Raw genomic sequence first — 16936 nt, 5'->3', positions numbered from 1 at the left:
CTAACTACATGTCTCATGTTCCTTTAGAATTCAAAAAATAAAAATTAGTAATACTTCATGTTGTTTATGTTTTTTATCCAGGTTATGATAGGCTGTCATAGAGGGAAACATTCAGACTCAGGTTTAATTTACTGCCATTTATGTACCTTATTGCTTTTGGACTGGTAATGTTCACTGCTTCTAAAAGGTTTTCCATCTCTTTGAAGACTGCAGGTTTGTTCCTTGCACAACTGGAAATGGCCTGTGATGCACGCAGGTCTATGGGCAGTGGTAATCAGGGCTTGAGTTGCACTGGAACCCTCTGCACTGTCTTTGGGAGCTGGAAAGGGGTTCCGGTACTATCACTACTGGAAGTGCGTTCCAACATATCTTTTTTAGGACACAAGGACCAACAGTCATACCTGGCTTAAATAATCTGAAAATCTGCAATGCAGGGCATCTGGTAGGCCAGGCTCTACTTCTAAGCATGCAAACAGCTCTAATCATTCACACCAAATCAACTAATTTAGGATTAAAATGGTTACTATTCTAAGACTGCAAAATATTTTCCAGGTATCCTATAATACAGAAAAGATAAATATTGTAGACTACTCATAATTAAGAATATTGTTTATTTAACCATGTCAGGCTACTTTCACAACAGATTTTTCTGGTGTCATGTTAGTCAAAGTCGATTCAACAGAACACCTGTGAAAAACAAGATTTTCTGATACTTTGGAAGGCGAATTTAGGATTCATTCCCTGAAAAAAATTGGAAGTAAATTGCCTTACATTTATATAACATGCCTCATTCTCAAGAGCTTTGCTAAAATACATTGTAAATGAACCACTCCTCCTTCCCCCCACCCACACTGAAGTGCAACCACCTCTGACAGCCATTTAATAGAGCACAGAAAGACAGCACAATAGTTTAGGAAGGAGAGAAGAATACTGTATCCTACTGAAAGTGCAGGGTGAAATCTGGGGTAGACAGGATGTAATTACTTTATCTCAGCTGAAATGTGGCCAGGCTCCAGATTTAACGTGTTTCTATTCTGCAAAAGGTGCTGTCGACTTAATAATCTTAGCAATCAAGTGTCGATTCAGTACCTAACTCACAGAGAAGTGTCCACTTCCTTATCACCAGCACTATTTCCTATAATTGAAAGCCTCCCATCTAGTACTCATCAGAACTAACTCTGTTTACCTGGACAAGATTAGATCCCAGGGTGTTAGGGCTACATAAAGATTACATTTACATGCATGGGGCACATTCTCAGTTGTACCTGGTTTGTATTTAGCTGAACTGAAAAGAGCAGGAGGAAAGGGTGTCCCTAAGTCATCTTTCTGCTTCCCTGATTGTGGGCTGGCCAAGGGTCAAAACAGTTCCTGTTACAATTTACAGTGGGCTAAGGTTGCTGTAGATCATGCCAGCTGCAGCAGTCATCACAGGCACACTTGCTGCATCCTCTCTGCCCTCTGTGGGAGAAGTGTGGGAGTAGAAGATGGCACAAAGCCTGCTACATTATGACAAGGGTAGATCAGAAGAGAGGTCATTTCACACACACATCTAATGGCCCTAGCTCTCTTTGCCCCAGTGTGGAAAAGCAGCCCTGGTGAGATCTGCACTGAGGTCATGTGCCCTGGGTGAAGGGAGTGGATTTCCTCTCGGCATTTCACCCATACTTCTTCCTCATAGAAGACAATTAGTATGGGTTAATGGAGGTGAAGCAAATTTCATCCTGTAGGAGTAACTTCTAAATTCACCAACAATTTAAATGAACTTGAGTTCGTGACTAACTAATATGCTTTAACATATGAACCATGATCGACCAGATTACTAAGGAGAGGGGGGAAAAGTGTAAGATAAATCAGTGCAAGCACAAAGCCACATGAAGATGTAAGAAAATGCAGATTCCCATTGCTAACGAAGCAAAGGGGGTATGTGTGCTATGCATTGCAATTTAAGAGTCTTTTACATTTTCAGGCCATTTTGATAACGTCACTAAGAAGAATATAGTAATCAACAAGCCAAAGAATAACTTTAAATTGAAGTGTTTAAGACATTTTAGATGTCTAGGGACATCAGTTATTCTCGGGGTCAGTGTTATTACTACTTCCAAAATAAAACACTTCCAAAATCTGCTACATACATTTTCTTGCTAGCATTGCTGTAAGTAATTAAATAACGGTTTGCCAGAGCTGCACTCTAGGAAGAGTTGGTGGAACTCACTTCAGTGCTGATATATGTGTACACAACTATGACCTGTTACACTGTTACAATTAGTTTCTAAAGGTGTGACTTCATTACAACCTGTAAGTACCTACGTGGGGAACACATATTTGATAATGGGCTCTTCCAATCTAGCAGAGAAAGGTATAACATGGTCCAATGATTGGAAGATGAAGCTAGATAAATTCAGACTGGAAATAAGGTGAAAGTCTGTAACAGTGAGAGTAATTAGCCATTGGAAAAATTTACCAAGGAAATAGATTCTCCATCATTGGCAATTTTTAAAACAAGATTGGATGTTTTTCTAAAACATATGTTCAAGGAGCTATTTTGGGGAAGTTCTATGGTCTGTGTTATACAGCAGGTCATACTAGATGATCACAATGGTTCTACTCATGATGAACTCACTTTGTTTTAAAGTGGATGTTAGCAAGGTCTTAATGGCAGCAAAAATACTTTAGATCTCTGAAAAGCTGTATAAATTAATTCTGTAACTTAATTGTGCCATTTGTTGTTGATGAAATGCACTTCTACGAGCATCACCTGAGAAGTGCCTCATACGAACAACAACAAGACATACCTCTACTTTGCATGGTGACCACGTCCCAAGAATCCAAGTGTAGCATGGCTTTACAGGACAGTTTCTGTACTGGGTGAGCTGTGTAGGGCATAGCCTTCCTTCTCCTTGTGCCTGCATAATTATGGACCGAGTACGTATCATCTGGCCTAAACAAATAGAAAAGATACCAGTACACAGGATTTGTACTAGAAACTGAGAATTTACTGTAAATGGAAAAGTTCCCAATATTATAGTAGTGTTCCAGTGAGTGGCGAATAATGAAGCAGACTACAATGCCTGGTAGTGGAAATACTTTGAGTAACATAATAAAAAGGGGAGAGCTTAGCAAACTCTGGTAGTTCCTTTCATGTAATTCCTGCAGGGTACTTGTGTTTGACTGCTATTCCATTAATTCTGCCAGACTACCTGATCACTATCGCAGAAGAGAGACATTTTACAGCAGTATGGGAGTGTTAGGAAAGATAGGGAATGAACTCACAACATGATAATATTGTATCTATGGGTGAGAACACTGCACCAAAATGCAATATCACCATATGCCAATGCAACAGTGGCTGAACGTGAGGCAGTGGGGCCTAGCAGAAAGAGAACTGAACTGGGACTCAGAAGACCTGGGTTCTATCCCTGGCTCTGCCATTGACCTCACACAAGTCTCTGTGCCTCACTTTCCCCAACTGTAAAACAGGAATAATGATGCTGACGTCCTCTGTAAAGCACTATGAATCTATTGAGTCTATTGACTATTGGGGGGTGGGAATTCTATTGACTATTGGGGGGTGGGAATTCTATTGACTATTGGGGGGTGGGATAGCTCAGTGGTTTGAGCATTGGCCTGCTAAACCCAAGGTTGTGAGTTCAATCCTTGAGGGGCCCATTTAGGGATCTGGGGCAAAAATTGGGGGTTGGTCCTGCTTTGAGCAGGGGGTAGGACTAGATGACCTCCTGAGATCCCTTCTGACCCAGATATTCTGTGATGAAACATGTTACATGAAAGCTAGGTATTATTATTGTTACAGGAGATCAACCTGTGATTTCTTTGTGGCTGTCAGCCAGACGACAGAGCAGCTTGTCAGTTAGTATTTCTTCTCTTTCTCTCCCCCCTACTCTGTCCCAGTGTTCTTTCCCTCCTTCTCTTTCAGTCTCTTTCCTTCTCTCTCCCTGATATTTTCTTCCCAAACCTCTTTATCCTCTCAATTGATTTCTCTTCTCTCCAGTGTCATTCTCTCTCTCTTCTTACCCAGTACCTCTCTCTCTCTCTCTCCTCTGTAAGTCTATTCCTCTTTTCTCCTTCACCCCTTTCTCCTTCTCTAAGCCACAGTCATTTCCTCTTTTCCACATCCTTCCTTCCTTAGAATCATTCTTTCTTCTGTGCCTGTGAAGGCCAATCAAACTGAAGCATCAGCTCAGCTTAAGGTCGTGATCCTGCAACAGGACCTGCTAGTTTCCTGAAGTCAAAGGGACTCTGTACATGTGCAGGGATTCACCTTAACAGAGCCTCATGCAGGACTGAGATCTCTGGTGTACAGTAGAACCTCAGAGTTACGAACACCAGAGTTATGAACTGGCCAGTCAACCACACAAACCTCATTTGGAACCAGAGGTACACAATCAGGTAGAGACCAAAAAAAAATAAAATAAAATAAAATAAAATAAAATAAAAGGCAAATAGAGTACAGTACTGTGTTAAATGTACACTACTAAAAAATAAAGAGAAATCGGCATTTTTCTTCTGCATAGTAAAGTTTCAAAGCCGTATTAAGACAAGGTTCAGTTGTAAACTTTTGAAAGAACAGCTATAACATTTTGTTCAGAGTTACAAACATTTCAGAGTTACAAACAGCCTCCATTCCCAAGGTGTTCATAACTCTGAAGTTCTACTGTATTTTAATACAAAGTTTAATTCTTGATAATATAAGTTCTGTTATAGCAATGGGTTATTCTCTTCTGTGTTTGTTTTTTAATGTTGTTCGATACAGATATATATATATATATATATATATATATATATATATATATATATATATATATATATATATATTAATGGACAGAAGCCCATCATCTACTCCTTGTGACTTTACAACTGCTTATAGAAGTGTAGTGGAAAGTATTTTGATTTTTCTTTAATTAAAGCCATCTGACAGTTCCATCTCTTTCTATGAGGGCTTAGTGACACTGCTGACAAACTAACATACACTGCTGCTATGATGTGCCTCTTTATTGAGTTAATCAATAAAAATAAGGTAGAACATATAATGAATGTTTATATAGGTTTATCATTATTATTAGCTCATTTTGCACCAATAAGTTTTTTTGTATAACTATCTTGGCAAAATATTTGGAGAAAACACTTATCAAGTTGACCCTGAATATGTTTAGTAAATATTCAGTGCTATGGTTAAGTCAATCATATTACTTTAAAACATAATTTTCATATGTTTTCCAAATATATTCCTTGTGCATGTGAACCATTTAATGCAATACATGACTAAATCCTGATGAATTATTAAATATTACAAGCTACACAACTCAGAAGGCAGCATCATTTTTAACATTAAACATTCCAATATCGTTTCATTGCATTTTTAACAAAGGAAATTTGATTTTTATGACCAAATTACATGCAACTTGCTGGAAAATTGCAAGCACTTTAATAGCCATTACTGTCCATAACCACTTTTACGATGTTGATCAAGATCCTATTTATTTTCAATGAAAACTCCCTAACCCACTGAATGGAAAAGAAAAATTAGGTTACCATTTCAGAAATAATAGAACTGAATACCATTCATTAAAATAACAGCAATCCCATTTCTTACTCCTTTCCTTTCCATACAAAAGTCAGACTCACAGAAAACGGTTCCCTCACAAAATGTTCCAAGTAGAACCCTGGTTACAATTAAAGAGGAGGAAAAAGCCACATGCTGTGCAACCAAGTGACATTTAAAATCATATTATGGACAGAATTTCTGCCTTAGTTTTGAAGGAACTGAATCTGAGAAAAGTAAAAAAGGGTCTCCTTAAGTGATAGATTATGAACACCTGAAATGGACATAAGCAAGGCATGTCCAATGCTAACACTGCAAGTGAAGGAAACACTTAGGGTAAGGTTCGCCCATTAGGATCGCAGTACTGTAGATGTGCTCTGAAACGATGATGGGCCAACACAAATGCACGAAGCAAATGCTCCTGAAATCTGTGGAAGCTGGGAAATGGAGCTGACTCCTTGTTGTAGTTATTATGTATACAGAGCGGCTAATTTTTAACTGTTTGTCTTACAGCCATGCTTAAAAATACAAAAAGAAGTCAACCATTGCTAAGAACTGAAGTAATAAATGTCGAGTGAGTGTGATACCTAAAAGATTATGCTTTATTTTGCTGGCGAAAAGCAAACAGCTTTAAGAGCTGCCAATTGGCAACCTTGCAAAATGACTGTCTGTATGATCACAGTGCCGTTCTCCTGGTCTGAGCCCTTGTATGCCATTTTTAAACCCACTTTAAGACTATTTTTGGCTGAGTTGTTATCCCCTGGAATTAGGGGTTTGTAACAGAATTCCTCAAAAAGCTTTCGCCAACATCAGTGTATTCAGCTATCACAGAATCATATTTTGTGCAGTGACCCAACCCCATAAGTCCTTGTGGTTAAAAAGCAACTCACAATTTCAGTGGGTTGAAGCAAGGGTCTGCAGGTGGTTTGGGGTCCTGGCAGGATTATTCCCACCAGTACATTTCCTTTGTCCTCTCTAGTTTTGAAAGTATCAGGAAAGAGAGTTGCCACTAATTCTCTTGGAACTGAACATAAATTCAAGTGTCTAAAGACAAAGTGATCCTTTAGCTAACAAAATTTTAATGATTAAAAACCTTTAAACCCCTGAAAAGTACTTGTAACGGTACGGACATTAATGAAGTAATTCATAGATTGATAGATATTAAGGTCAGAAGGGACCATTATGATCATCTAGTCTGACCTCCTGCACAACGCAGGCAACACAATCTCACCCACCCACTCCTGCAATAAACCTCTCACCTATGTCTGAGCTACTGAAGTCTTCAGATCATGGTTTAAAGACTTCAAGGTGCAGAGAATCCTCCAGCAAGTGAACCGTGCGCCACGCTGCAGTGGAAGGCGAAAAACCCCCAAGGCCTCTACCAATCTGCCCTAGAGGAAAATTCCTTCCCGACCCCAAATATGGTGATCAGCTGAACCCTGAACATATGGGCAAGATTCACCAGCCAGGCACCCAGGAAAGAATTCTCTGTAGTAACTCAGATCCCACCCCATTTACCATCCCATCACAGGCCATTGGGCCTATTTACCACAAATAGTTAAAGATCAATTAATTGCCAATATCATGTTATCCCATCATACCATCTCCTTCATAAACTTATCGAGTTTAATCTTGAAGCCAGATAGGTCTTTTGCCCCCACTGCTTCCCTTGGAAGGCTATTCCAGAACTTCACTTCTCTGATGGTTAGAAACCTTCATCTAATTTCAAGTCTAAACTTCCTGATTGCCAGTTTATATCCATTTGTTCTTGTGTCCACATTGGTACTGAGCTTAAATAATTCCTCTCCCTCTCCAGTATTTATCCCTCTGATATATTTATAGAGAGCAATAATATCTCCCCTCAACCTTCTTTTGGTTAGGCTAAACAAGCCAAACTCCTTGAGTCTCCTTTTATAAGACAGGTTTTCCATTCCTCGGATCATCCTAGTAGCCCTTCTCTATACGTGTTCCAGTTTGAATTCATCCTTCTTAAACATGGGAGACCAGAACTGCACACAGTATTCAAGATGAGGTTTCACCAGTGCCTCGTATAACGGTACTAACACTTCCTTATCCCTACTGGAAATACCTCGCCTGATGCATCCCAAGACCGCATTAGCTTTTTTCATGGCCATATCACATTGGCGGCTCATAGTCATCCTGTGATCAACCAATACTCCAAGGTCCTCCTCCTCCTCCTCCATTACTTCTAATTGATGCATCCCCAGCTTATAACTAAAATTCTTGTTATTAATCCCTAAATGCATGACCTTACACTTCTCACTATTAAATTTCATCCTAGTACTATCACTCCAGTTTACAAGGTCATCTAGATCCTTCTGTATGATACCCCAGTCCGTCTCTAAATTGGCAATACCTCCCAGCTTTGTATCATCCGCAAACTTTATTAGCACACTTCCACTTTTTGTGCCGAGGTCAGTAATAAAAAGATTAAATAAGATTGGTCCCAAAACCGATCCCTGAAGAACTCCACTGGTAACCTCCCTCCAGCCTGACAGTTCACCGTTTCAGTATGACCCACTGTAGTCTCCCCTTCAACCAATTCCTTATCCACCTTTTAATTTTCATATTGATCCCCATCTTTTCCAATTTAACTAATAATTCCCCATGTGGCACCGTATCAAACACCTTACTGGAATCTAGGTAAATTAGATCCACTGTGTTTCCTTTGTCTAAAAAATCTGTTACTTTCTCAAAGAAGAAATTCAGGTTGGTTTGGCATGATCTACCTTTTGTAAAACCATGTTGTATTTTGTCGCATTTACCATTGACCTCAATGTCCTTAACTACTTTCTCCTTCAAAATTTTTTCCAAGACCTTGCATACTACAGATGTCAAACTAACAGGCCTGTAGTTACCCAGATCACTTTTTTCCCCATTCTTAAAAATAGGAACTATGTTAGCAAATCTCCAGTCATACGGTACAACCCCTGAGTTTACAGATTAATTAAAAATTCTTGCTAATGGGCTTGCAATTTCATGTGCCAGTTCCTTTAATATTCTTAGATGAAGATTATCTGGGCCCGCCGATTTAGTGCCATTAAGATGTTCGAGTTTGGCTTCTACCTCGGATGTGGTAATATCTACCTCCATATCCTCATTCCCATTTGTCATCCTACCATTATCCCTAAGCTCCTCATTAGCCTCATTAAAGACTGCGGCAAAGTATTTGTTTAGATATTGGGCCATGCCTAGGTTATCCTTAACCTCCACTCCATCCTCAGTGTTTAGCAGTCCCACTTCTTCTTTCTTTATTTTCTTCTTATTTATATGGCTATAGAAGCTTTTACTATTGGTTTTAATTCCCTTTGCAAGGTCCAACTCTACTTGACTTTTAGCCTTTCTCATTTTATCCCTACATGTTCTGACCTCAATAAGGTAGCTTTCCTTGCTGATCCCTCCCATCTTCCACTCCCTGTATACTTTCTGCTTTTTCTTAATCACCTCTTTGAGATGCTTGCTCATCCAGCTTGGTCCACAACTCCTGCCTATGAATTTTTTCCCCTTTCTTGGGATGCAGGCTTCCGATAGCTTCTGCAGCTTTGACCTAAAGTAATCCCAGGCCTCCTCTGCCTTTAGATCCATAAATTCTTCAGTCCAATCCACTTCCCTAACCATAGGGGGGAGGGATAACTCAGTGGTTTGAGCATCGGCCTGCTAAACCCAGGGTTGTGAGTTCAATCCTTGAGGGGGGCCATTTAGGGATCTGGGGCAAAAATTGGGGATTGGTCCTGCTTTGAGCAGGGGGTTGGACTAGATCACCTCCTGAGGTCCCTTCTGACCCTTCTATTCTATTCTATGATAATTTTCTTAATTTTTGAAAGTCAGCCCTTTTGAAATAAAAAACTCTAGTTGCAGATTTATTTTTGTTTATCCTTATGTTCAGTTTGAACTGAATTAGCTCATGATCACTTGAACCAAGGTTGTCCCCTACAACCATTTCTTCTATGAGGTCCTCATTACTCACCAAAACCAAATCTAAAATGGCATCCCCTCTAGTCAGTTCAGCAACTACTTGATGAAGGAATCCATCAGCTATCGCATCTAGGAAAATCTGAGCCCTATTATTATTACTAGCACTTGTCCTCCAGTCTATATCTGGGAAGTTAAAGTCTCCCATGATAACGCAGTTTCCATTAGTATTTACTTCATTAAAAACATTAAAGAGGGCTCTATCCATATCTAAATTAGATCCCGGCGGTCTATCGCACACCCCAAGCACTATCCCAGGGGAGGCTCTAGTAGTTTTCTTCCCCAGTGTGATTTTTGCCCAGATGGACTCTGTCTTATCCATTCCATCGCTTCTAATTTCTTTACATTCTACCTCATCATTGATATAAAATGTGACTCCACCACCTTTGCCTTTATTTCGGTCTTTCCTAAACAGCACAGACCCTTCAATACCTGCAGCCCAGTCATGACGACTATTCCCCCATGTTTCTGTTACCCCTATAATATCTGGTTTCACTTCTTGCACCAGTAGCTCTAGTTCCTCCATTTTGTTACCTCGGCTCCTTGCACTGTGTACAATTTGGTGTAATTTGCTTTTTTCTGTGCTGAGATTGGCATTTTTTTGGGCAAAATTAAAATTGACTGGCAATTGAAAACTTTCATTTTTAAGAACAAAAATGTCAGATAGCCTAGTCGTTGCGTGACATGAAATATTTTATGCAAGACATTTAGCTCACCAATAAACTACAAAATCACAGGATCACCTGAACTTGATCCATAGTTGCTATCTCCTTTCTCATGATGCTGTAAATAAATCATTGCAAAATAAAAGGAGTAGCTCAGTGCTAAAAGGGCATTTTCCCCTGGGAGTATGCACTGAAGTGGATTCCTTAAAGCTCTGATTCTCTCTCTGTCTACATACACTAGTCAGGTGGTCAGCAGCAACTCAAGTGGAAGAAACTTTCAAAAAGTTATTTACTTTGTAGATATCTCATTGATAGAGACTGTTATCTTCATAGGTTTGAAATGAACTTTCTCCCTGTACAATCTCTGGACTGGAAGTGGCAGTTTAAAATCTCTATTGGTTCTTGTATCTCTGTGAACAAACTGAATTTCTCTTTCATCTTCTATATCCTATTAAATGATCTGAAAATGCAGAGATAAAGGCTGCTGAACACTGAAAGTGTGAAGTGCCTCTTCACTTCCCTCAAACCTGTCAAAAGTTCTGTAAGAGAAGATTGCTGGGCTTATTGTTGCTTATTACTGCAAATTTTCTTTTGGAACTATGACTTTATTTTTTCACCACAGGAGAATACTTTTACAATCAAAGAGTCTCCTCCCTTTCCTCGCCTTCCAACCCCACAGAGCAAAATATGACATCGGTGGAAACCAAGATGCCTAAAATATCTGCCAAAGTTAATTCTAGACCACCTTGCCAGAAATGTTGATATCTGTTTACTGAGGCCTTGAGCTATTGTCGACTTTTGTATTCCTTATCAAGCAAGTAGAGCAGAGCAGAGCAGTGAGAGGATGGCTTCACGCTTCACGTCAATTAATCTGGCTGAAATAGGATTAGGGAGACCAGGCTAAGCAAGAGAGAAGGGAAGAAGAATAAACCCATACAGCCTTGGTCCACTTAAAAAGCATTTGCACTTCCAATGACCCAGCATGACCTGCAGTTTAAATAGCATTGTTTAAACAAACAGCTAAGTCCCCATGACCTCATGTCAGAAAAGGTTGGTTTTAGTGTCTTCTTTTTCAGCACTTCTATCAGTCCAGGTCTTGGTTAGTTTTCTGACCTGGTAAGAAAACAATCCTTTTGCAACCTTATGAAAGGTTTGAGGCAAAACCACAAAGGGTTCATCAGATATTCATTTCCTTACCAAAGAGAATATGTATTTGCTGGAGTTTTCCCTTAAGAAGTGTCTTTCCAATACCTTTGGTAGGCCTTTGGGTCAGGACCTCAGAGCACTATCCATTAGCTATAGTATTATAAATCTTTGTACCTCAGTTCTGCAGTAAGTATGAGGACTTTCAGCATATAAAACAAAGTCAGCCTACAGCGCTAAACAGCATCCATAACAGAAACTGCTGAAAGCTATAGCTGTGACAGGCAAATATAATTTATTTCTATGCCTTACTAGGCTTGGCCAAGGCAGGAAAGAGAGATACACTCCATTGATCATCAGTTATAAAAATCAATATGCTCCCCTTTTGCTGCTGTACACCACAGCCACACTCGAAGCAACACACATGCCACATACATTAAAAATATGATTTGGTGTAGCTGTGTATTGTTTCATAACATCAAACCTGAACAGAATCCAATAGGGCACTCCTACAGTCCATTAAAATATATCACAGCAGAATAATTTACTGTAAGAGATGGGCAGAATAAAAGTGTTAGCGATGTTATTGAGTTAAGTGACATTAAACCATAAATCCATCAACAGTAAACGTTGATCTCATCAACAGTATTTCTGTTTTTCCCTTTTACAGTAACTTATGTTTCCTGAGCAGGCACTTCACTAACTCTGAGCTAAGTCAGAGAAACAGATTCTTGTTTTGACTCTCAGATACTAAATAGGAGTGAGAGAGCAGTTCTAGCAGCAGTATATGTGGTTTATCTGCCATTGATTATTTTTGAGGAGTGTGCAACTTATTATTTGGCAAATGAGACTCAGGACAATGGCAACAATAGTTTCCTTTGTTTATTGTTATCCTTTGCTGTTTTAAGTCTAATTTATGGCTCAGTCCTGTTCCCACTAAAGTCAATGCAAAACTTCCATTATTTTCAAAGGAACAAGATCATCTTACACTGTAAGATGCTCGGAATAGGGACATGCCATTTTATTTGTCCGAAAAATGAAATGAACAATTATGAAGCTATATAATGATCATTATTATAATACAGGACAAAGTAACTAAAATTGAGACGCCTCAAATTACGCTGCTGGAGGCATATACAGGCAGAATTAGATAAGCACAGCATCTGTATCACAGCTGACCTTCAGCAATATACCAATTTACATACGATAGGATGGTCTTAGTTTTTAATCAAGATCTCAGACTGAATTTCATTTTGATAAACCTTTGCCCAGCACATTTCTGTAACCACAGCCCTTTGAAGAGGTTCTTCAGTTCTCAGAGGGCAAAACAGGCTAATGTCTACCTGCCCCGATTTTCTGTAACTGGAGTGGGGCCAAGGACAGGAAAGAGGATGGCTGCAGTGGAGACTGTACTCCACAGGGGTCTCCTCTAGTGGAATTTTGTGCAGGACTGGGGCTTAAAAGTTGAGTTACTATATAATAATTCTACCCTGGATCTTTGCAAGCCTCCTCCTGGTATCCATGGGAGAGCTGCTGTGGTTCAAGGAGACTATACAGCCCAAGTTTTAGACCCAGCCCGGACAACATATTTATCAGTGTAATTTGGCCTACTCTTCAGAATTAGTTTGAGACTCCTGCTGTAAGCGGAACACTTTAACCAATGCATGCAGCATTCCTACTTTTAGGATCAGATTTAGCAGTTGCACAGAGCCCTGTTATAAAATTGAAGGATAAGCCCCTTATATGATCCTAAATCCCTGATGGCTGTAAATGTAAGGACAGCTATCATGGGTTCTCACTGGGGACTGCATCCAGGATCTCCAGTTCTAAAACCATGATCCTCTACAGCTTGAGCTAAAGAAGTAAAACAATGGTTACTTACCGTGCAGTAACTGTTGTTCTTCGAGAGGTGTTGTGCACATGTACATTCTACTATAGGTGTGTGCATGCCCAGAGCCATAATGAGTAGAGAAAAGTATATGCAGATGACCAAGTTGCCAACTTGCACATATCAGCAACTGGGACTTTCCTGAAGAATCCTGATGTAATGAACTGAGCTCTGGTGGAATAAGGAATTACTCTTGATGGAGGAGAGATATTAGCAAGGTCATACCAGAGCTTGATACAGTCAGGGACCCAATATGAGATTTGCTGAGATGACACTGATTGACCCTTAATTCTTGCTGTATAGATTACAAAGAGCCATTTTGTAGTCCCAAAGGATCTACTACAGTCGAAGAAAAGCCACAGCTGAATGAACATCCAAGGTATGAAGAGCTCCACAGCCTTAGATGAATCAGGTTTTAGGAAAGACAAGTGAAGATTAATTGTTTAATTTAGGTGGAAAGCTGACACTACTTTGGGCATAAACATAGGATGTGGCCTAAGGGCAACATTGTCCTTATTAAAAAAAACAGTAAAAGGAGGGTCAGCAAAAGCAGCTTCAAGCTCTGAAATCCTCCACCAGAAGTGCTTTCCACCAAAAGTACTGTCTGCCTTGCCAATAAAGAAAATGCAGTTGTGGTTCAAATTAAGTTCCTATTAGTTTGAAGAGAACTAGATTCAAATCCCATACAGGTACCAGATCAGACACAGAAGGGTAAACATTGACCAGGCCCTTTAAAAACTTAAGAAACAGGAGGATGAGAAAATATGGCAAAACTATCTACTGGCAGATGTAATGCAGAAATAGAAGTGAACTAATACTGCCTGGACCATGCCTGTGCAATGAGGATTAGTGATGTTTTGTTTTGTTTCAGCTTCCTGAGGACCCTCGGAATGAGAGGAATTGGAAAGAATGTATATAAAAGCTGACTGAACCAGGGAAGTAGAAAAGCACCTGTGATGTAACCCAGGCTGCAATCCGCCCTCGAGCAAATCTCATATTTGCTGTTGAGGTTTGTTGCAAACATATCTATTGTTGGGTACCCCTAATGGTGGAAAACCTGGAGGAGAACATCCGGCCTAACTGACTAATCATGTTGGTCTATGAAAACCCTGCTGAGGGAATCTGCTGGAGTGCTCCTCACTTCTGGAAGATGGAAGGCCTTCAGGGACACTTTGTGACAAACACACAGATGCTACAGGAGACTAGCCTTCTGGCACAATTTAGATGACCTTGCCCCTCCCTGCTTGTTCATTTGTTTAGATGACCTTGCCCCTCCCTGTATTGTCCATGAGAACTTGAATCATCTGATTCTTGATGGTGGGCATAAATATTTTTCAGGTATGACATATGGCCCTAAACTCCAGTATGGTTATATGGGGGAAAATTTCCTGAGATGGCCAATATCTTGAGCCTGAAATTGACTGAGATGGACCCCCAGCCTTTTTGTAGATGTATCTCTAGCCAGAGCCACTGATGGTTCTGGGGACACAAACACAATTCCCTTGTGTACATTTACCAATCAGAGACTGAAGCACCCATGCAGGTACACAAATCCACATGTCCAGAGGATGCCTACAATGTTGATATACCAAATGAAGCCAAGCCTGCAGACAGCAGAAGTGAAGTCTGGCATGTAGTGTTACATACATGCACAAGGCCATGTGTCTGAGAAGCTGAATGCAGGCTCATATGATAATTGTTGGATAGCTTTCTGAAAGGAAGGTTATAGATTGGAACTGTTCCTGTGGAAGATAAGCTGTGGCTGTTCCAGTGTAGAAATCTGCTCCTATAAAAATTATGCCCTGAGTTGATTGTAACTGTGATTTGTCCAATTTTATTTTCAGGCCAAGAAGGAAGAACATCAGCCTGATTACTAGGACACTGTTCTGGACATGATTGCTTAATACTGCTTGAACTGGCCAATTGTCCACAAATATTTGAATCCCAAAAACCTGCTGTCATGTACTTGGTGAAAACTCTTGGGGCTCAAAACAAGCCGAAAGGAAGCACTGTGTACTGGCAGTGGTTGGTGTCTACCACAAATTGATGGTACTTCCTGGGGGAAGGAGGTATTGCCATGTGGAAGTGACTTGAACTTGATTTTCTTGATGAATTTGTTCAGCTTTCTTACATCTATGATGGGGCAGAAGCCACCAGATTTCTTTGGGACCAGGAAGTACCGGTAATAAAATCCTTTCCTTCTGTGTTGATAAGGAACTTCCTCTATTGTTCCCAAGTCTAGAAGAGACCATAGCTCTTGAAATAACAAGAGCTTCTTGTGAGAAGAGTCCAGAAAAGCGATGGGGAAGGTGAGTTGGGAAAAGGGAGTGAGACGAACTGGATTACATATCCCTCCTTTTCTGTACTAAGTATCCATTTGCCTAGCCTGATGTTCTGCAAAGCACATTAAAAAAGGGACAGGTGTAATCAAAAGGCAGGAGATACATCGGTGTGCCATCCTCAATTGTACAGTCAAAATGACTTTGAGATATCACTTGTCTTGTGGGAAGGGCCCACCTCAGTGGAAGATGGCTGGTGACATTGAGAACTTCTTGATCTTCTCTTAGGCCTGGTCTACACTGGGGAGGGTGGGGAATCGATCTAAGATACGCAACTTCAGCTACGAGAATAGCGTACCTGAAGTAGACGTATCCTAGATCGACTTAGAATCACTTACTTCGCGTCCTTGCAGCGCGGGATCAACAGCTGCCACTCCACCGTCGACTGCTTCCTCCTCTCGCCGTGGTGGAGTTCTGGAGTCGACGGCAGAGCGATCAGGGATCGATTTATCGCATCTACACTAGACGCGATGAATCGATCCCCGATACATCGATTACTACCCGCCGATCCGGCGGGTAGTGTAGACGTGGCCTTAGGTTCTCTGATGGAACAATGGTCTCAAGTAGAGGTGTGATTTAAATAGTTTTCTTTTAGTAGCAGGAACATAGCTCTCAAGAAGCGAAGTGTTGCACAAGAGTCCTTCACATGTCATCTGTCCTGGCGGAGAACACTTAGAGCCTTCAAAGGGTAAATCATCAATTGTATTCTGCAGCTCTTTTGGAATGCTGGAAGCCTGGAGACAGGATGAACATCTCATGGACACAGCAGTGGTGACAGAATGTGAGTCAGTGTCAGTGGCATGTATTGCTGCCTGAAGAGATATATAAGGATAAGATGATCCTCAGAAACTAAAGCTAGAAACTGTTCCCTATATTCTTCAGCAACTTATCAGCAAACTTTGAGATGGCTGAATAATTAAGAAAATTATATTTAGGGAAAATTGATGATTCTCATTTGAAATATGGCAGTGGAATAAGCTTTACATCCCAGGGGTGGCCTTAGATTGAGACTGTCAGGACTGCTCATTAGTGATTGCGACCGCTAGGGAATCAGGAAGTGGGTGGATAAAGAAATGACCAAAGTCTTGTGGAGGGATTTGGTAACATCTATCCACCTTCTTCACCATAAGAGGTATAGAGGCTGGAGTCTACTGTAAAATCATCACTGGATCTAGAAGTGCTTTATTGATAGGAATGGCAACACTTCCTGAAACAGTAGTCTGTAAAATGTCCAGGAAAGCTTGCGAGTTCTCTTGCAAAATTTCTGCTTGGACTCCTAGAGAAGTAGCCATCCTTCTCATAAGGTCTTGAAAAAAGACTTAAAGTCCTTTGGGGGAGGAGATGTCGACTA

General features: G+C 40.4%; 1 protein-coding gene across 2 annotated transcripts in view; it reads right to left on the bottom strand.

Moving 5' to 3' along the window:
• THSD7B (thrombospondin type 1 domain containing 7B) overlaps nucleotides 1-16936 on the bottom strand; it is a 518592-nt gene that overhangs the window by 17286 nt on the left and 484370 nt on the right. For both annotated transcript variants that reach the window (XM_073305365.2, XM_073305366.2), the window contains exon 21: nucleotides 2793-2938. In XM_073305365.2, the coding sequence (XP_073161466.2) occupies nucleotides 2793-2938 (146 nt within the window). The remainder of the gene's footprint in view (nucleotides 1-2792; nucleotides 2939-16936) is intronic.

This window comes from Lepidochelys kempii, chromosome 11 (genome assembly GCF_965140285.1).
Source record: "Lepidochelys kempii isolate rLepKem1 chromosome 11, rLepKem1.hap1, whole genome shotgun sequence".
NCBI lineage: Eukaryota > Metazoa > Chordata > Testudines > Cheloniidae > Lepidochelys > Lepidochelys kempii.
This window is presented reverse-complemented; position numbering and strand designations above follow the sequence as displayed.